The following is a 21019-nucleotide window of genomic DNA, read 5'->3' on the forward strand; positions in this document are numbered from 1 at the left end:
TCCTTCCATCTACCCATCTATCCTTCATTCGATACATCCATCTATCCTTCATTCCATTCATCCACCCACCCTCGTCGATCCATCCACCCTTCCTTCCATCCTTTCTTGCCTGCAATCTTGTACCCTCCTATTCATACTTCCACCCTCCTATCCATTGCTCTGTCCTTCCATCCTTCCATCCCTCCATCCCTGGCTCTGCTCTCCCATCTCCCATCCCTCTCCGCTCCAGACCGGGGCACTCTAACACCTCCTTCTGATGGGAAAAGCTCTTCACCCCGCCCTCTGAACTCATTTACATACGAAGCCGGGCTCAGCCAATGGAAGGGCCGGAGGGGAGAGGGTCTGGACAGAGGCATTGATGGGATAGTGTTAGCTCTCTCCCGGAGACTCCTCCCTCTGTCTCGTCTCTCCTCCCCCTCTCTCCTCACTGGCTCAGGGAGTCGGGCTGCCAACGAGACAGCCGGGAATACCGGGAGAGCGGAGAGAGCGCCGGGGAGCGGAGCACACAGCCGGCTACAGACCGGGAGCACAGGGGGCGCTGTGCGGGGAGTGTGCCCGGTCCTGGACAGAGTGCGGCGGGCACACAGCGCAGTCCTGCCTGGGGAGATGACCCCGGGCGGTGTGTGATCGGCGGGGAGACAAAGACACAGAGCCGCTCCGGAGTGCGGGACATGTGATTACCGGGAGGATTACCGACACTCACCGGAGACACCACCGACACCATGAACTACCTGGTCAGTCTGTGTGTGTGAGAGAGAGAGAGAGAGAGAGAGAGAGAGAGAGAGGGGACCAATCAGAGCTGTCAGAGAACACATACATCATAGAGACAGTCCTATATCACAGAGGTGACAGTCCTTAGTACATACATAGTAGAAGGGACAGTCCTTACTACATACATAGTAGAGATGTAGAAGGGACAGTCCTTAGTAAATACATAGTAGAGCTGAAGAGAAGACAATCCTTAGTACATACATAGTGGACCTATAGAAGAGACAGTCCTTAGTACATACATAGTAGGGGTGTAGAAGAAACAGGCCTTAATACATAGTAGTGCTGTAGAATAGACAGTCCTTATTAGGTTTGTAGAAGGGACAGTCTTTAGTACATACATAGTAGGGTTGTCGAAGGGTCAGTCTTTAGTACATAGTAGATCTGTAGAAGGGACTGTCCTTTGTACATATATAGTAGGGTTGTAGTAGAAAGAGACCTTAATACATAGCAGAGCTGTAGAATAGACAGTCCTTAGTAAGTTTGTAGAAGGGACAGTCTTTAGTACAAAAATAGTAGCTCTGTAGAAAGGAAAGTCCATAGTACATATACAGTAGATCTGTAGAAGGGACAGTCCTTAGTACATACATAGTAGATCTGTAGAATGGACAGTCCTTAGTACATATATAGTAGGGCTGTAGAAAAAATAGGCCTTAATACATAGCAGAGCTGTAGAATAGACAGTCCTTAGTACATACATAGTAGATCTGTACAATGGACAGTCCTTAGTACATACATAGTAGATCTGTAGAAGAGGCAGTCCTTAGTATATATATATATATATATATAGTAGAGCTGTACAGGAGACAGTCCTTAGTACATAGTAGATCTGTAGAAGGGACAGTCCTTAGTACATATATAGTAGGGTTGTAGAAGTAACCAGCCTTAATACAGAGCAGAACTGTAGAATAGAGAGTCCTTAGTAGGTTTGTAGAAGGGACAGTCTTTAGTACAAAAATAGTAGCTCTGTAGAAGAGACAGTCCTTAGTACATACATAGTAGGGATGCAGAAGGGACAGACCTTAGTACATACATAGTAGATCTGTAGTAGGGACAGTCTTTAGTACATACATAGTAGATCTGTAGAAGGGACAGTCCTTAGTACATACATAGTAGATCTGTAGAAGGGACAGTCCTTAGTATATAACGAGTAGATCTGGTGGGAAGAGGTGCAGACTGTGAAGCTTAGACTACAATGACGGAGAGGAATCTGTAATAAAAGAAAAGTGAGTGTGAGGAAGGAATTTGGGAGACGGAGATTGCCAGGCGACCATACGGCAGAGCCGGCCAAGAAATAGTTGGACGGTGGTGACTAATCCAGACACAGGAAGGAAGTCAGAGGCAGCAATGTGTGGAGGGGATAGGAGCGTAGTCTTAGTAAATCCTCTACAAGCTCTGTGTATGGGTTGGATCTCTGGATTTATCCTATCTGTATCCATCAAGTCTTCTGATCTCCTTCTGTAAGGAATATAATAAAATCCAGTAATTCCAATCAGAATGAATTGATTGATCAGGGAATGGACATGTGGGGTTGCTATGGGTTACTGCTGTGTGTTATTATCAGTATGTATGTTGTAGGACTGTAATGTGAAGTATTGGAGCAGTGTGGTAGAGGAAGGAGACATTTCTTACTCCTCAGCTCCTCGCTCTTCCTGCAGAGCACAGCTGGGAATGTATTCTGTCTCCGGGTCCCTTTTTGGACCTTCTGATTTATCGTACTGAGAGCTGCAGAACTTTCCCGGATCCGGGTGAGCTTACTATAGGTGGCATTCCTGAGAGCCGTTACCTCGTGAGGGTCCAAACATGAGGACTTCACCTTGGAATGGTGGGATGACTTATTTGTAGAATAGAAGGAATGTCAGGAATGTTGGCTTTGTAGGAGAAGGGCGATCCTCATGGGGGGTCACTGATCAGCTGCTTCCACACAGACCTTCCAGGGTTAAAAAAAGAAAAAAAAAATGATTGTAGTCGGCCACACACAGGCTCAAATTCTCTCCTACAACTTGAAAGATTCCAAAATTATTTATTATACATATATTGTGATATGGTCACAAAAGAAACACTTTTTTTTTTGGAATGAGTACTTCTTGTGTGTGATTGGCATATTATTAGATTCATAGAAACTCAGGTCCTCCTTGTGGGGGAAATTTACTAAACCTGGTGCATAGTAGCCAATCAGCTTCCAGGTTTTATTGTCAAGGCTTAATTGAACAAGCTGAAGTTAGAAGCTGATTGGTCACTATGTGCACCAGACTCTTTGTGCACCAGCTTTAGTAAATCTCTCGCTGTATGTGTCTTTAGGAAAAAAATGATCACACTTTTAATTTATAGCTCTAATACAGGGGACCCCTGACTTTCCAAGCAAAGGACCCATTTACTATCTCTCAGACATGGGGTGGGGGGGGGGGGGGGCTGTGAGAGTAAACAATGCCATAGGCTTGGTGGTTGGTGGGAGTAAAAATTATTACTTGACACCTGTGGTCAGTGGGAGGAGGAATAGTGCCCTATCATCGGTGTCAGTGGGAAGAGTAGCACCCCATCATTGCTGTCAGTGGGAAGAATAGTGCCCCATCATTGGTGTCAGTGGGAAGAATAGTGCCCCATCATTGGTGTCAGTGGGAAGAATAGTGCCCCATCATTGGTGTCAGTGGGAAGAATAGTGCCCCATCATTGGTGTCAGTGGGAGGAATAGTGCCCATCTTTGGTGTCAATGGGAAGAACGGTGCCCCATCATTGGTGTCAGTGGGAGGAATAGTGCCCATCTTTGGTGTCAATGGGAAGAATAGTGCCCCATCATTGGTGTCAGTGGGAGGAATAGTGCCCATCTTTGGTGTCAATGGGAAGAATAGTGCCCCATCATTGGTGTCAATGGGAAGAATGGTGCCCCATCATTGGTGTCAGTTGGAGAAAAGTCCTCATCTTTGGTGTCAGTGGGAGGAATAGTCCCTCTTCTTTGGTGTCAATGGGAAGAATAGCACCCCATCATTGGTGTCAGTGTGAGGAATAGTTCCCAGTCCTTAGTATCTCTAGGAAGGAAACAGTGCCCCATTTTTGGTGTTGATTGATAGACTAGTACCCCATCATTGGTGTCAATGGATAGAATAGTGCCCCATCATTGGTATCAGTGGGAGGAATAATGCTCTATCATTGTTGTCAGTGGGAGGAATAGTGCCCAATCATTAGTATCTCTGGGAAGGAACTGCCCCATTATTGGTGTTGATTGATAGACTAGTGCCCCATCATTGGTGTTAATGGATAGAATAGTGCTCCATCATTGGTGTCAGTGGGAGGAATAGTGCCCCATCATTAGTATCTCTGGGAGGGAATAGTGCCTAGACTAGTGCCCTATTATTGGTGTCAGTGGGAGGAATAGTGCCCCATCATTGGTGTCAGTGGGAGGAATAATGCTCTATCATTGGTGTCAGTGGGAGGAATAGTGCCCCATCGTTAGTATCTCTGGGAAGGATTAGTGCCCCATAGACTAGTGCCCTATCATCGGTGTCAGTGGGAGGAATAGTGCCCCATCATTAGTATCTGTGGGAAGGAATAGTGCCCCATAGACTAGCGCCCTATCATTGGTGTCAGTAGGAGAAATAATACTCTATCATTGATGTCAGTGCTGGGAATAGTGCCCTATCATTGGTGTCAGTGGGAGGAATCGTGTCCCATGATTGGTGTCAGTGCTGGGAATAGTGCCTCGTATCAGTGGCAGGGATAGGTTCTCTAGGGCTGGATAAAGACAAGCAAAGGACCACAATTTGGAGATCACTGGTCTAGTGTAAAAGTAATTTGTAGCAAAATGAGTCCTGTATGTGCCCTTGTGTAGTAAAGAAATGTTCCTCTTTAAACCTTCACACCAAAGTACCGCTATTCCTTCTCCCTTTTTTATGGGGAGTAGGTACCTTTTAAACAGACACCTACTTCTACTTCCTCATGTCTCGCCTAGGCGTGAATGACACGTGCTTCTGTACACCTCCTGGCTGAAGCTTCCTGGGAGACATCACACATCCCAGGAGTCTGCAGGACCGGTCCCACAGCACCTCCTGAGGAAGTCACAGATGGCTCCCAGCGCTAGGGACCTGCAGTGGTAAGATGAACTGGCTGTAGGAAGACAGTGCTGGACTCCAGGCACCTGATTTAAAAGTCTGCAGCTACAGTAGCTGCTGACTTCTAATTTTTCATTCCTAAGCTCAGTGCTGATAAGAAGCACACAATTACTATATAATGAAGGGACTGTCAGGGTTACAAGAAAGAAATTGAATTAATTGGCAGCGTTTCCCTCTTCCAGCAGACCCCTGACCTTTCTTCATCAGGCCTGAGCTGAGGAAGCAGTCAGGTCAGCCTCCATTGATGCCGTACAGCATGACACCGAGCTAATTAATATGTCTACCGTGACAGGGAGAGAACACAAGTGAATAGCAGCACACACACAACTACGAGAAAGAAGATTGCTCATGTTCTATTTGTATTAGATTTAGCAAATGAAAAAGCCACAGGAATGACACTGTCCAGCTAAAACTGTGCTCAGTTAGTGTTACCATGCCGTACATTCACTCACTAGTTGTGGGAAACCACCAGATGTGAAATATTGTCTGAGAAGGGTTTTATTTACTGATTCAGGCCCAAAATATTGTGGAAGGCGGTTTATTTGTCCATGTAATTGATGCACCTAAAGACAACGGAGACACACATTTACTGATGTAAGGAGATGGCCCACTGATGTTGGTCCTCAGAGGTGACTTGGACTGGCCTGAAGTAGAGGTGCTCAGGAAAGTACGAGGACCAACTTGAGCTGCGTAGTTGTGATTCTACAGACATGCTTTTTTATGCAATAAAACATCTCCCCGACATGCTGTTCATTGATACTTGGTGTTCCTCTGTATTCCCTTCCAGTAACAGAATGTTCTGTGCATTTCCATTTTCCGAGCAGTTAGCAGGACAGTTTGAATTGTCTACTTTTAGCATACTGAGTAGTAGGTGTAGGTTTCTGTCTGCCCAGTTGAATCTTCGCCTACGTAACTGTGGTTGTCGTCAGCACTGTCACTTCTAAAAAGAAAGTTGGGGTACAGAACATGAAGCGTGTGGTTAAATTATAAATCTGGATCTCTTGGAAAAGTAGTCTTGACTTGCTTCTCTACTTTCATCCAATTATCAGTTCACGTTGGCACTTAGCCTGCTGGGCTTCAGTCTAGGTCAGGGGTCTCCAAATTGTGGCCCAGAAACCAAATATGGTCCTTTATTTGCCTTTATCTGGCCCTTGGGGCACTATTCCTTTCACTGACACCAATGATGGGGCATAATTCCTGCCAATGATACCAACAATGGGGCACTGTTCCTCCCACTGACACCAATGATGGAGCACTATTCATCCCACTGGCACCAATAATCGGGCACTATTCGTCCCACTGGCAACAATAATCGGGCTCTGTTCCTTTCATTGACACAAATGATGGGGCACTATTCATCCCACTGGCACCAATAGTCGGGCACTATTCGTCCCACTGGCACCAATAATCGGGCACTATTCCTTTCATTGATACCAATGATGGGGTACTATTCCTTCCTCTGACGCCAGTCATGGGGGACTATACCTCCCACTGACACCAATCATGGGGTACTATTCCTCCCACGGACAACAATGATGTCACACTAGGGGGGTTATTTACAAAAGGCAAATCCACTTTGCACTACAAGTGCACTTGGAAGTGCAGTCACTGTAAATCAGAGGGGTAGATCTAAAATGAGGGGAAGCTCTGCTGATTTTATCATCCAATCATGTGCAAGATAAAATGCTGTTTTTTATTTTCCTTGCATGCCCCCCTCGGATCTACAGCGACTGCACTTTCAAGTGCACTTTCAGAGTGGATTTGCCTTTCATAAATAACCCCCTATGTCTCCCACTCACGCCAATGATGGGGCACTGTTCCTCCAAATGACACCAATGATGGGGCACTATTCCCCACACTGACACCAATGATGGGGTACTGTTCCTTCCAATGACACCAATGAAGAGGTACTATTCCATACCATTAACATCAATGACTGGGCACTAATCTTCCACTAATGCCAATGTTGGGTCATTGTTTGCGCTTATTGACACCGGGGCATTTTCTACTTGCATTGGCTAGAGTCCGGCCCTCTCAAAGTCTGAAGGACAGTAGACTGGCATTTTTGGAGGCCTCTGATCTAGGTGGACCCAATAGCATTCAATGTAAAAAATAAAATGTACCCATATTTTAATGGCCTCCCACCTTACACAAAAATAGTTTTATGACTTTGTATACTGTTTATGCTAGCTTGTTGTGGATAGAGTGAGGAAGGGTTAGCAACCCTGTCAACTTTTCATTGCTGGATGTTTCTGGTTGGAGAGGTTACTTTCTCTGTTTATCCTGGTGACCATTGTCATCAAAACTGAGAGCCCGGAGAACCCTACATTTTGAGCTGTAACTGGAACAGGAATAGAAGTCTACTAATGGGGACGGGGACATTTTTTGCAGTGCCTATTATCTTATGGCAGGCCATGGATGAAATGATTTTCTTTCGATTGCAGGTCCCTGCTGGGAGAACACAGGGATTATTGGTAGTAGCTGTGGCCGTTGGAAGTAATCGCATGTAGAAATCCAACAGGCTGGTTGTACCCAAGTTGATGCAATCGGCCTACCCATAGATGGTTCAAATTTCAGCCGATCCCTGCTGAACCGGAAAAGATTTGAACTATCCATGGCCGGCTTAAGAGAGCATTTCCCCATCACTTTAGTGAGAGATTATCTTTTATGAATTGGTGTCTATGGGACAGGAAGTGAAGTGAAATCTCCCTGAAACTGGCAAAGGTCTTCACTATGCCATGCAATATTAGTCCTTAGCAGAAGAAAACCCTGTTTTACAGGGGGAACAACTTAGTAGGGTAGGCACCCTCCAAAACCGTTCTCCAGTTCTGTCTCTTTCTGAATCCCTACGGACGAGACAAGCAAGGCTGAAAAGATACATGTAACAAGGGCACCTCTAAAGCCTGGTACACATTATAAGGTCTGGGTTGAATGAAAAAAAACTGAGAGCCACTGTACTAACGTTCCTACATTAGTACAGCGATCTCCTCTGCTGAGTTATTGTGTTCAGATTGGGGGACTCTTTGGTCAGTGTTCTCTGCCATTGGCTGAGAGTGCTGATTGGGAGTTGGTCAACTTTTTTTTTATTGAAGCGGCCGATGACGCCCGAAATCTGGCCCGTGTGTACTAGGCTTAAGAGTACCAGTAGTTCCACAGATGTGTTCCAATGAAATGTATACTTCTAACCTTGTTATATGGCCTGGATCACATGTATTGGGTAGTAAGCCTGAATATATTCAGCGCCTCTGATATAAAGGAATTTCTTTCTTTCTTCTTTTGCATACATTTATAAAAGTATCTAATGGAGAAAACAATATCTTTTCATTCGCATTAGTAAAATACAGATGAGATGCCAACTTGGAGAGGCTCACCTGGAATGATTGGCGGGTTTGTGAAGCCACAGCAATAGTGCTTTGTATAATACATATCCATAGGGCTAGACAGTTCAAAATCTTGAATCCATAATGAGACCAGCTGGGAGCGCCAAAATCAAATAAAAAATGTTCAATTAGACTCGATGCGTTTCAGAACAAACATTCTTCCCACAAAGCACTATTGCCCTGAATTCACAAACCCAGCAACTATTCCAGGTGAGCCTTTCCACATTGGCGTCTTACCTTTATTTTACTTATACGCTTAGAATGGATATTATATCTCCATTAGATGTATTGTCAACTTATGCAAGAGGAGGCTTCACAGATTGATTCACCGAAGATATCATTTATGTTTACATGTGTTGCATATATACAGCCTGATTGCCATGGCGCACATTACATATATATATCCTTTATTTGATGACATCTATGGAACTACTGATACTCTTAGGCCGCGTACACACGGGAGGATTGTCTGTCCAACTTAGTCCGCTGAACAGTGTTTCAGCGGACAGTCCGCTCGTGTGTGGGCTTCAGCGGACTTTTTCAGCGGACAATCTGACGAACAAAGTCTTACGGAATTTCCGTAAGACAGTCCGTTCAAACTTGGTTTTGTCCGTCCAAACTTGGTTTCAGCGGACAGTCCGCTCGTGTGTAGGCAAGTTGGACGGACTAAGTATGGCGCATGCTCAGAAAGGGTTTACACGGCCGAAGGTTGCATTGCAGTGTATAGGACGTCGTTTTTCTAGTCCCGTCGTACGTGCTGTACACGTCATCACGCACGCTTTCAGCGGACTGTCTGCTCATCGTGTGTGGTCAAGTCCATTCATGCTAATTTTGAACGGACTGTCTGTCGGATTGTCTGCCGAACTTAGTTGGGCAGACAATCCGCCCGTGTGTACGCGGCCTTAGGCTGGCCATACATAGCTTGAACTTTGGCTGAATCCTGTAAACTGGACGAAATTCAAGCCATGAGTGGCCTCGATGCCTCGACACAAACTGTAACTATAGGTAGTCGGCTATGACTCCTTATGGCTTCACAGCTGGCATCCCATTGCTTTGTGGGTGAATGGACCCACAGCCTTCTGGGACCTGTGACCGAAGGTTGCTGGCAGAAAGGAGAAGAGGAGAACTTCCGGTAAATCCACCGTGGCGATCTGACCAGAAGTGGGACTGTAAGTGGGGGGGGTGGAGGGGGAAAATAAAAATCGCAGAGGTAATCAAATACCACCAAAAGAAATCTCTATTTATGTGAAAAAAAACAGCATCAATTTTGTTTGGGTACATCGTCGCACGACCACGCAATTGTCGGTTAATACTACGCAGTGCCGTATCGCAAAAAATGGTCAGGAAGGGGGTAAATTCTTCCGGCGGTGAAGTGGTTAATGGTCATTATGGTCACCATCTCCACTTTTCTCTGCTCCTGTTTTCATAAGTCCCTCCAAGTCGCAGAAGGGTGAAATGGCATGTGCTCGTTATAGGACTAAAATAGTCTCCTGCACTGTTCTCTCGATATTCCAAATCTGCATTTCAGAGCCGGATTGAAACTAAAAATGAGTCAATTTCCTTTTGGCACCAGCTCAAATCTCTGTAAATAATTGGCTCAGATCATGATATTATAAAATAGCCGGCATAGCTTAACCTCTTGCAGTGAGAGGGCCCCTCTGCTGATTACTGTATAGAAGAAGGAGAGCATTAATCATTTACCAGCAGATAACGAGCTGTACAGCAAACAGGATCCAGGGTGGGTGGAAGGAATATAGTTATAGACAGACATATGAAACGTTTCACAACATTTATATAGCCAACAGATTATATTGGTGGGCAATTACTCACATAGTATGCACATTTATAGGCTGAAGTCATAGGCTGTTTATTGGTAGTGTGTAGAAAATAATGAAAGCCTGGAATTTCCTTTCCAAATGGAAATGTTTGTCACCAAAATTCCCCCTCCTCAGTCATTTTAGTTGGAATTTTAAAATTCTGTAAATCACTGCAGCCACTTAAAGCGTTTATCCTTATTGGGTCATTCTGATGAACGCGGTACGCTGTGTCCGATTGCATCTCTTTTCTTCCCTCTACCTCTACTGACAGGGGCTAAGGCAGCAGTGGGAGCCATTGGCTCCTGTTGCTGTCAATCAAATCTTGTGAGGAGGGGGGTGGGACCAAGAGACGTGGTGTGTGTGTCTATCAACGCACACAGCCTGGCTCGGGATCAAGTTTGCACATCTGCTCCTATAGCAAGCAGTTTGCTATGATGGGGGCAGATACAGAAGAGGAGGAGTTGAGAGTATGGTGGGGGCAGATACAGAAGAGGAGGAGTTGAGAGTATGATGGGGGCAGATACAGAAGAGGAGGAGTTGAGAGCACCGGTGGTGGACCCCAGAAGAGGAGGCTCAGGGCTGCTTTATAATACCATTGCACAATGCAGGTAAGTATAACATGTTTATTATTTAGTTAAAAAAAATTGACTTTATAAATGCTTAAAGTGTTGCCTGGTACATTTGGCATCACAAGGGTAATTTGCAAGAGATAGCCAACACATGGGAGCACAGGAACTGACCTTTGTTGCCTGCAAAATATTCTCAGCATACTGGAAAAAAAATCAGTAACTATTTCAGAATTTACTTTCCTCTAAGGGCTCCTTCACGCAGAAGTGTCCGTGTATGGAGCCTGCTCTTCTCAGTGGGGGATCACTCCGTCGATCCCCGCTGAGCAGGAAGATGACCAGTCGGTCTCTGCACACTGTACAGGGAGGGACCTGTCAGAGCGCCACTCTCCTCTATGGGGGATGGGCGAAGGACGGACCGTAGAGTCCGATCCGCAGACCGATGAAAAAGTAGGTTTTTCCTCCATCACACTTTTTCGGATCGGAGCGGGTCGGATGTCAGCAGACATGTCACCGCTGACATCCGACGCTCCATAGAGGTCTATGGAGCGTCCGTTCAGGTCCACCTAAAAAACCGACAGGCGGACCTGAACGGAAAGTCTGTGTGAAAGAGGCCTTAGCCCTTGTACACACGGTCGGCGATTCCGACGGAATGTGTCCTATTGGACCGTTTTGTCGGATATTCCGACTGTGTGTGGTCTCCATCGGACTGTTTCCGTCGGAATATCCGACGGACCAACTTTTCCAACTTGCCGGTAAAATTTACCGATAAAATGCTCCGATCGGACATACTCCAATCATGTGTAGCCTACTCCGATGGACAAATGCCACGCATGCTCAGAACAAATTCCTAGACCAAAGCTATTGGCTACTAGCCTGAACGTAGTCCAGTTATAACGAAATAACGTCATCACGTTATGTACAATCGGATTTTCCCACAACTTAGTCCGACCGTGTGTATGCAACATCACTTCCGGACCTCTTCCGGAATTAATCCGTTGGAATTACTCCGACGGATTTGGTTGTCGGAATCTCCGACCGTGTGTACAAGGGCTTACAGTTATCACTGAGACCAAGAGTGATGGGAAATTGAAATTTTGCAGTTGTCACCATAACAGGAGGTTATGGTCTTCCAATGGTGGCAGCTGTTCTGGTGACAGTAGTCTAATGCCTTGTACACATGATCAGGCTTTCCGACAACAAAACCGTGGACTTTTGTTCGAAGGTCGTTGGCGCCAACTTGTCTTGCATACACACGGTCACACAAATGTTGACCAACAATTACAAATGTAGTGACATACAAGACGTATGGCGAGACGAGAAAAAGGAAGTTCAATAGTCATGTGATATCTCCATTACAAACGCTAGTTTTACAAGACCGATCGCTTCCGGCTTGTACTTGATTCCGAGCATGCGTGAACTTTTGTGTGGCGGAATTTCTGTACACACGATCGGAAAGTCCGACAACAACGTTTTATTGGCGGAAAATTTGAGAACCTGCTAGACAACATTTGTTGGCGGAAAGTCCGACAATAAATGTTCGATGGAGCATACAGACGCTTGGGCTTTCAGCCAACTAGCTCACATCCAACATTTCTTTTGGAAAATCCGATTGTGTGTACGCGGCATAAGGGGAGATTTCCTTTACTTTAAGGAGAGTTCCTATCACTTTCTATTCTGTCGCCAGACAAAAAGTCAAGGAAATCTCCCCAGTTAGATAAAGGCATCAAAAAGCCTCAAAAAATTGGCAAAGGTTTTGAAGAGGAACTTCACCTGAACATACAAAATTCTAATAAAGGCACCCTTTCAGATGTTGTTTAATGCAGACTTTTGTTTTGTTTTTTTGCAATTCTTAATGTCTTTTTACTCACCACACTTCTGGTAGCCATTTGTAGTAAGGGCAGGTGATCTCATCTCCTTTACTTCCTGGAACTCTTTGAGGACCCCTACCCATGACGTGCAGTTAGATCCAGTGCCTGTATATTCAATATGGCACCCGGAGCACTCTTATGTCGCATACACACGATTGGAATTTTGGTCAGAAAAAGCTCTGATGGTTTTCCAGACGGAATTCCGACGGGATTTCGCTGAAGCTGTCTTGCATACACACGGTCACATCAAATTCCGACCGTCAAGAACACGGTGATGTACAACACGTATGACAGGACTAGAAAAAGGAAGTTCAACAGCCGGTAGCCAATAGCTTCCATCTTGTAGTTGAATCTGAGCTTTGCGTGTCGGAATTGCATACACCCAATCGGGATTTCCGATAGAAAGTTTTTCCGTCTGAAAAATTGAGCATACACACGGTTGCATTTTCCGCTGAAAAGCTCTCATCGGTCTTTTTATGGCCGAAATTCTGATTGTGTGTACGCGGCATAAGGATATATTTAATTGATATCCCAAAGGTCTGCTGACTGTACATGCTCGGTTATTCTCACCTAGAAGAAAAAGACAGAAGTGGTGAGAAAATAAGAGGAAAATAAAAGGTAAAAGTATTTTCTACCAAGTAAAAAAAAGTAATATCTAATTATGTTAAAGGAGGGGCAACAATTAAGATTACAGAATGTTAAAAATAAAGATCAAGGTCCCTTTTCACTAAGTAAACTTTAACAAAGTGGATTCTCTGCTCTTTTAGTAAATTGGCCTCATGGACTAAAGCTACACGGTAAAGCTACGCGGTAAAGATACACGGTTAAGTGGTCAGCACTGAATGAGACAAATCTATCCGTTCCCCCATCCACAGTGAAGAGCTTGGATGGAGGAATTTCGACTGTTGGATATTGTATTTTGATAGCTGGCACCCACAGTTGAATGGATTCAGCCTGTGTTTTGGCCAACCGTTTTCCAAGTGTCTACTTTATTTTCAGATGGAAGGATGGGGTAGGAGGGTTCCGGCAAGGCCACCCATGACTTCATTTTCCAATAGTTCATCAGAAACTACTTAAAGCCGTTATAAAGGCCCTTTTTATGTCTAAAAATAACAAACATGTTATACTTCCTATTGCACAGAGTGGCCCCAAACCTCCTTTTCTGGGGTCCCCTGCTGGAGCTTTTGGCTCTTTCACTTCAGTGTCTGCCACCAGAGCAATCTGCTTACTATGGGGGTAGACGTGTGAGCTTGCTTCTGAGCCAGGCTATGTGCGTCCATAGACACACACTCTGCAGCTCGACCCCACCCCTATGCTTCCTGCCCACAGTATTAGATTGACAGCAATGGCTCCTGCTGCTACCACTCTAACCCGTGAATGCAGGAAGAGAGGAGAGAGCCACTATAGACAAGGCTGATTGAGTAAGGACTTGGGTAAATGTTTAAGGGGGCAAGGGGGCAATACGCTCACTGTGACATTTTTTAACTTAATGCAGGGAATGCATTAAGTTGAAAAAATGTCTTGGCTTTAGAACCACTTTAAAGAATAATTCTAGGCATCAGCATGTGATACATATAAGGGTTCTGCAAAAAAGTTATTTTTTTTTAATTATACAGTAAAACCTTGGTTTAAAAGTGATTCCACTGGAAAAAATATATTAAAAGCCAGCAGCTATAAATACTACAGCTGCTGACTTAATACATGGACATTCACCTGTTCCAGGATCCAGCGATGTCGGCAGCCGAGGCCGATTGATTGCTCGGCTCTCAGCTGCTGCTGCCGCCATTCTCAGTGAGGGAATCAGGAAGTGAAGCGTTGCGGCTTCACTTCCTGGTTCTCTACTGCACATGCGCGAGTCGCGCAGCGCAATGGGAATGGTCCGCACTGTCTCTGGGATCCGTGTGTGTCCCAGCAGACAGGAAACAGCATAGACTCCCGTGGGAGTCTATGCTCAGAAGTGGGTGCAAATACCTGTCTTAGAAATTCCACTTTAGGGTGGAACCCCCGCTTTAAGAGTGTTTTGCAAGACAAGCTGCATTTTTTAATACATTTTGACATGATATACAAGCGATGTCTCGATATACAAGTAGCGTCACATCAGAACTGAGTAAAAAACAGAAGAGAGGTGCCTCTAAGTGTAGCAATCTGGTTACATTTATTAAACGTACAACATTTAGACATCACATGGTTGATGATTAAATCAGGCACATCCAAATATGCAGGCATCCAGGGTAAAACTGTCCACATAGATGATCCTCCTCACCACCATTGGTGTCGTCCCTTTCTCGCCACGCTCAACGAGCGATTCAGGCCTTGCTTTCAAATCGCTCTACCGCAGGGTAGTCTTCCTGGTCATGATTGCAGACTGACAGCGGTGAGAGCCTGCCGTGCGGGGGATGGACAGCATCAACCATGTGAGTTGCTAAATGTTGTACCTTCATTAAATGTAACCATATTGCTACACTTGGAGGCGCCTCTCTGCTCTTTTATACTCTCTAGCGCCTGCTGGATTTTGCTTCTAATCCTCTTGTGGAGGCTTCACATTGCTATAATCTTTTTATATGGACTATAAACGGAAAGGACTTATCAATAAAAGGTTGTGGAACGAATCAGTTGAGTTTCCATTATTTCTTATGGGAAAATTTGCTTTGATATACAAGTGGTTTGGATTACAAGCATGTTTCTGGAACTAATTATGCTCACAATCCAAGGTTTTACTGTATACCGATATATATATAAAAGTGCAGAAACTTTTTGAAGATCCCTCGTAGTTTACATTGGTCCAGCTTGGACCTACTTGGTCCACTTAACACCATTTAGAGAAGGCTCACTCCACCTCTCAAAGCCTATCCACCTTCCAAAGCCTTCTCTAAATGGTGTTAAGTAGGTCCAAGCTGGACCAATGTAAAGTTCTCACTCTACACGTTGTCCAATCACAGAACTTTCCATTCATTCAGAAAATGCACAGACATCCTCCGGTATTGACAATCCGGTTGGTCACTGGTCACAGGACCTGGAAGCAAGAGGCGATCGCTGGAGTAGTGGTGTCTACTTTGGTCTACTTTGGTGATTTCCAGCTTCCAGGAGCATTAGCCAGGAATGTCATTTATATATTTACAATAGTCTAAGCTGGACCATTGTAACTTTGTATAATATGCTGATGCCTGGAATTTTTCTGTAAGAAATAATACAATTGCGTTTCTTTGTGAACTGAGTAGATGAAATCTCTTCTTGTAGGCCCAACCCCAAATTGGCTTTCTTAATTGGCTATGGAAGGGATATTCCCTCTAATGCTGCATCAGTAATGTTCTAATCCTTGCTGATTTGAACAATGAGGCTAATTTGTGTGGAACAATTTCTTATTTGAGGAACAATTAGGGAATTCTGTTCTTGGCACAGATCCACGTGGAATATTAGAAACATCTGTATGCAATATTTTATAACCCGTCTTTTTTTTTTTTTTTAGAAGACTATTTTTGTCATTTTAGAACGCACGCAGGCGAACTGTTTTTGTTGGAGACACATTTGTCAGAGCAGGGTTCCTCTGTGTGGCATTTTGCGCAGCATCGTGTAAAAATAATGTGATACAAATATATCAATATTGAATTTGGTCAAATTCCCAGAATGGTACTGTCACATGCATTCATTATAATTCATTATTTCTCAGAACACAAGTAACTGTCTGCACAATGGCAACCGCTCTGGGTCCGCTCTACCAAACCTCCCATGATCCCCAGCGCCATTGTTCATTGTGGGTGCAGGAATTCTGTTTAGTAAGGAAAATGAACGTTGCAGCAAACAATCCGTGTTGCAGCAGTGTTGGGTGACTATCAGCAGTCTGCCTGACAGAATAGTGTGTTTTTCTGCATTATATCCGCATGCATGCACAGTAAAGGATAATTTACTAAAGGCAAATAGGCTGTGCAAAGTGCAATTGCTCCAGAGCTTAGTAAATAAGGTGAAGCTTCACTTTGCAAAAAATAGCCCAATCACATGCAAGAAAAAAAAACAAAAAAAAGAAAAAAAAAAACAGAATTTTTGGATGATTGGATGATGGAAGTCAGCAGAGCTTCTGCTCATTTACTAAGCTCTGGAGCAACTGGCTACCCACATTTTAGGTGCATTTTCATCTAGTAGTTATTTTAAAGAAAAACATTTTATTTATTACTTTTGAGCCTGGAAAATGCTAAAAATACGGCAAAAACTCAATTATCACTGCTTGATATACCATGTGATATTCCCCTCATCAGCCAATTATGCTGTACAATACATAACTTGCATTACTTGATGGATATATGTATATGTATATATATATATCCATCTCTCTCTCTCTCTTGCTCATATATATATATATATATATATATCTATATATATATCTATATATATATATATATATATATATATATATATATATCTATATCTATATATATATATATATATATATATATATATATATATATACATACATATATGAGAGGGAGCGAGAGAGATATGGATATATATATATATATATATATATATATGTAAGAGAGAGAGAGAGATGGATATATATATATATATATATGAGAGAGAGAGAAAAGGATTATAGAGAGAGAAATATATGGAGAGAGATTGATAAATATATACACATACCTGAGAGTCACCAACAGACGTTCCTCTGGTGGCACCCTTTTCCTCATGTTGGTGTCCATGCAAACTAATTGGGGTCTAATCTTTTCCATGAGAACGTCAAAGGTGGCAATTGAAACGCATGTAAAATTGAAAAAAATTCTCTGGGTAATTACGCAGCTGAACATGGATATTAGAAAGTGTCCTGTGGAAATGTGTTGAGCCATCAATGGATGTGTCCAGTAGTGACAAACTCTGGTCCTCTCACGCAATTTTCTACATTTTTGGAGGCAAAAGCAACATCAGGAGCGTTTCCCCACACACGCTCATCATGGGATCCATATTAACAAACCAACCAAAAAATAACAGCTAGCTACAAGCACACTGCTTTCTCAGCTGATACTCACACTGTTCTCTCACAGAATGGCTGAAATTGTTAAAAAATACTTTAGTGCTTTCTAATCATTTGGGAGGGTCTCCTGAGGTTATCGTTAGTAAACGCTTCTGAATGCAAACGTGGCTTGTAAACGCTGCTAAATACACGTTTTTTAAACATGGATTACTAGCTGTGATGTTCCAGCATTCACGAGAGGTTGAGAAACGTCCCGTGTACATGAAGCCTTAGAGGGTTAAAGGACCCTAGCTTAAAAAAAAATGCAAATATCCAGTAGGTTAAATGCTTTCTTTTTGTATTTTTGAAATATTAATTTCCAGTTCCACAAGTTATTTTTTATTCACTTACAATGTACCTTTGTATTTTTTAGAAAATATCACTACTCCAACAGAGTCAGTTCCCTAGCTCAGCCCCATCCCTTCTTGCATATTATAGCCCTAGCATCTTCTGGAGGTGTCTAATTACTCTCTGTGCTGGCCCAGCTCCTTCATCACCTTCTTCCATGGTGGGGGCTAATTCACACATCATTGCTTCATTGTAAAACATCTGTCACTGCAAGGACACACAAGAAACAATTGTTTCCCTGGTTCCATTCACATTGCAACACAGACTATGCCTGCATTGCAGCTTGCCACGATAAAAATGCAGGCATGCTGCATTCTTTTGTGGAAGGAAAACAAGAGTACCTGGAGGAAACCCATGCAGGCATCGGGAGAACAAGCAAACTCAATGCAGGTAGTGCCATGGTTGGAGTTTGAACTGCCGACCATAGTGCTGCTAGGGGGAAGTGCTAACAACTTTCATTTGAGCTTGGATGTTGCTGGGTCTACAAAAGATCTGGGGCTAGAGCCCATAGCAGTGTAGTAAAGAAAGTCATACACTTGGGCGGGCATACACATGTTTATACAGTAATATACGTGTGTGTGTGTGTGTGTGTATATATCCCCAGAGAGCCCCCCCCCCTTTACATCAGGGTCCCCAGAGAGCCTCCTCCTTACATCAGAGTCCCCAGAGAGCCTCCCCCTTGCATCAGGGTCCCCAGAGAGCCTCCCCCTTGCATCAGGGTCCCCAGAGAGCCTCCTCCTTACATCAGAGTCCCCAGAGAGCCTCCCCCTTGCATCAGGGTCCCCAGAGAGCCTCCCCCTTGCATCAGGGTCCCCAGAGAGCCTCCTCCTTACATCAGAGTCCCCAGAGAGCCTCCCCCATGCATCAGGGTTCCCAGAGAGCCTACCCCTTGCATCAGAGTCCCCAAATAGCCCCCCTTACATTAGGGTCCCCAGAGAGCCCCACCCTTACATCAGGGTCCCCAGAGAGCCCCCCCTTACATCAGAGTCCCCAGAGAGCCTCCCCCTTGCATCAGGGTCCTAAGATAGCCCCCCCCACTTACATCAGGGTCCCCAAAGAGCCCCCCCTTACATTGGGATCCCCAGAGAGTTCCCCCTTGCATCAGGGTCCCCAAAGAGCCCCCCCTTACATTAGAGTCCCCAGAGAGCCTCCCCCTTACATCAGGGTCCTCAGAGAGCCTCCTCCTTATATCAGAGTCCCCAGAGAGCCTCCTCACTTGCATCAGGATCCCCAAAGAGCCCCCCCTTACATTAGGGTCCTCAGAGACCCTCCTCCTTACATTAGGGTCCCCAGAGAGCCTCCATCTTACATCAGGGTCCCCAGAGAGCCTCCTCCTTATATCAGAGTCCCCAGAGAGCCTCCCCCTTGCATCAGGGTCCCCAGAGAGCCTCCCCTCCCCTTGGGGACCCCTGCAGAGACTCTGGGCTATGGGCCCTAGATTCTGGGCTATAGCCCCAAAAGCCACCCCCCAGCGACGCCACTGCTTTTGAGTATTGCATAACTGAGCAAGTGTGAATCCATAAAAGTAGTGTCTGCTTCCATAATGGAGTGAAGAATTTTCCAGCTCCGATCCTGCATGAGCTGTGATTTTAGCATGATGAAGTGAAGGGAAAAAGAAACGTACAGCTGTCCATTCATGCATCCCATGATGCAAGCACCCAACTGGATCCCCTGCCATGTATATTTAATATTTTATATGCTGTGCACACATTGGCAGATCAGCAACGGGCAAGCATAAAGAGTCAGCTTGGTGCATGTCAGTATGTTTAACCACTTGCCGACCGCCTCACGCCGATGTACGTCGGCAGAATGGCACGGGCAGGCATAAGCACGTACATGTACGTGATTTGCCTCCCGCGGGTCGGGGGCCCGATCGGGCCCCCGCCCGGTGCCTGCGGCGGTCGGTTTTCGTTCGGGAGCGATCCCGGACGAGGGGACGGCCATTCATTCATGGCCACCCCCTCGCGATCGCTCCCGACGAATGGAAATCCCCGGTGACATCACTTCCTCTCCTGTAATGTAAACACAGGAGAGGAAGTGATGTATTCTCTCCTCCGTGTCGGTATTTTTCGTTCCGACACGGAGGAGAGCGGATCAGTGAGTTGCACCAACACATCCCACACACAGTAGAACATGCCAGGCACACTCACACCCCCCCTTTACCCCCCGATCACCCCCCCAATTACCCCTGCCCCCCCAGTCACAGTGACACCAATGTCATTTTTTTTTTTTTTTTTTTTTTTTTTGCATTGGTGTCATTTGTGACTGTAATAACTGTTAGGGCAGTTAGGGTTAGCCCCCTTTAGTTCTAATGTACCCCCCTAACCCCCCCAATAAAGGTTTAACCCCGTGATCACCCCCCGTCGCCAGTGTCACTAAGGCTGGGTTCACATTGCAGCGGTTTATGAGAACGAATGTGATTCGCACCGCACTGCAGTGCAAATCACATCCGATCTCTGTGCGATTCGAGTTCAGCCATTCGCCGCACCCGCCACACCCGCCGCACCCGCCGCAAATTCGCACGGGACCCTTTTTTTGGCCCGCAGCAGAATCGGATCGCATGGGTGTTCACACCATGCGATCCGAGTTTGCAGATCGCACTGCGATATGCGAACTGATCTGGGGGTGTCAGTAACATTTCACTGACACTCCCAGCAGTTCGCATAGGGCAGTGTGAACTGCCGCCGGGAGGCATGCGATGCGGGAACCCGCCGCGGATTCGCGGCGTTTCCGCATCGCTCCAGTGTGAACCCAGCCTAATAAGCGATCATTTTTCTGATCGCCGTATTAGTGTCACAGGTGACGCTAGTTAGGCAGGTAGGTATTTAGGTTTGCCGCAGCTTTTTATAGCGCTAGGGACCCCCATATACTACCGCATAAAGCCCCCTGATTGCCCCCTAGTTAACCCTTTCACCAGTGATCACCATATAACTGTTACAGGTGACGCTGGTTGGTTAGTTATTTTTTTATAGTTTCAGGGCACCCGCCATTTATTACCTAATAAAGGTTTAACCCCCTGATCACCCGGCAGGTGTCATTTGTGACTAATAACTGTTAGGGCAGTTAGGGTTAGCCCCCTTTAGTTCTAAGGTACCCCCCTAACCCCCCCAATAAAGGTTTAACCCCGTGATCACCCCCCGTCGCCAGTGTCACTAAGGCTGGGT

At 45.2% G+C, this 21019-nt stretch overlaps 1 protein-coding gene across 2 annotated transcripts in view; it reads left to right on the forward strand.

Annotated features, from left to right (window-relative positions):
• The first annotated feature begins 409 nt into the window (after positions 1-409).
• BCAR1 (BCAR1 scaffold protein, Cas family member) overlaps positions 410-21019 on the forward strand; it is a 213218-nt gene continuing 192608 nt past the window's right edge. The window contains exon 1 of one of the 2 annotated variants that reach the window (XM_077455737.1): positions 410-734. In XM_077455737.1, coding sequence (XP_077311863.1) covers positions 723-734 — 12 coding nt within the window. In that variant the 5' untranslated portion in view covers positions 410-722. The remainder of the gene's footprint in view (positions 735-21019) is intronic. The other variant, XM_077455736.1, reaches the window with a different exon arrangement.

The sequence above is a fragment of the Lithobates pipiens genome, unplaced genomic scaffold, assembly GCF_037356315.1.
Source record: "Lithobates pipiens isolate NorthernLeopardFrog02 unplaced genomic scaffold, aLitPip1_a1.2 Scaffold_10, whole genome shotgun sequence".
Classification (NCBI taxonomy): Eukaryota; Metazoa; Chordata; class Amphibia; order Anura; family Ranidae; genus Lithobates; species Lithobates pipiens.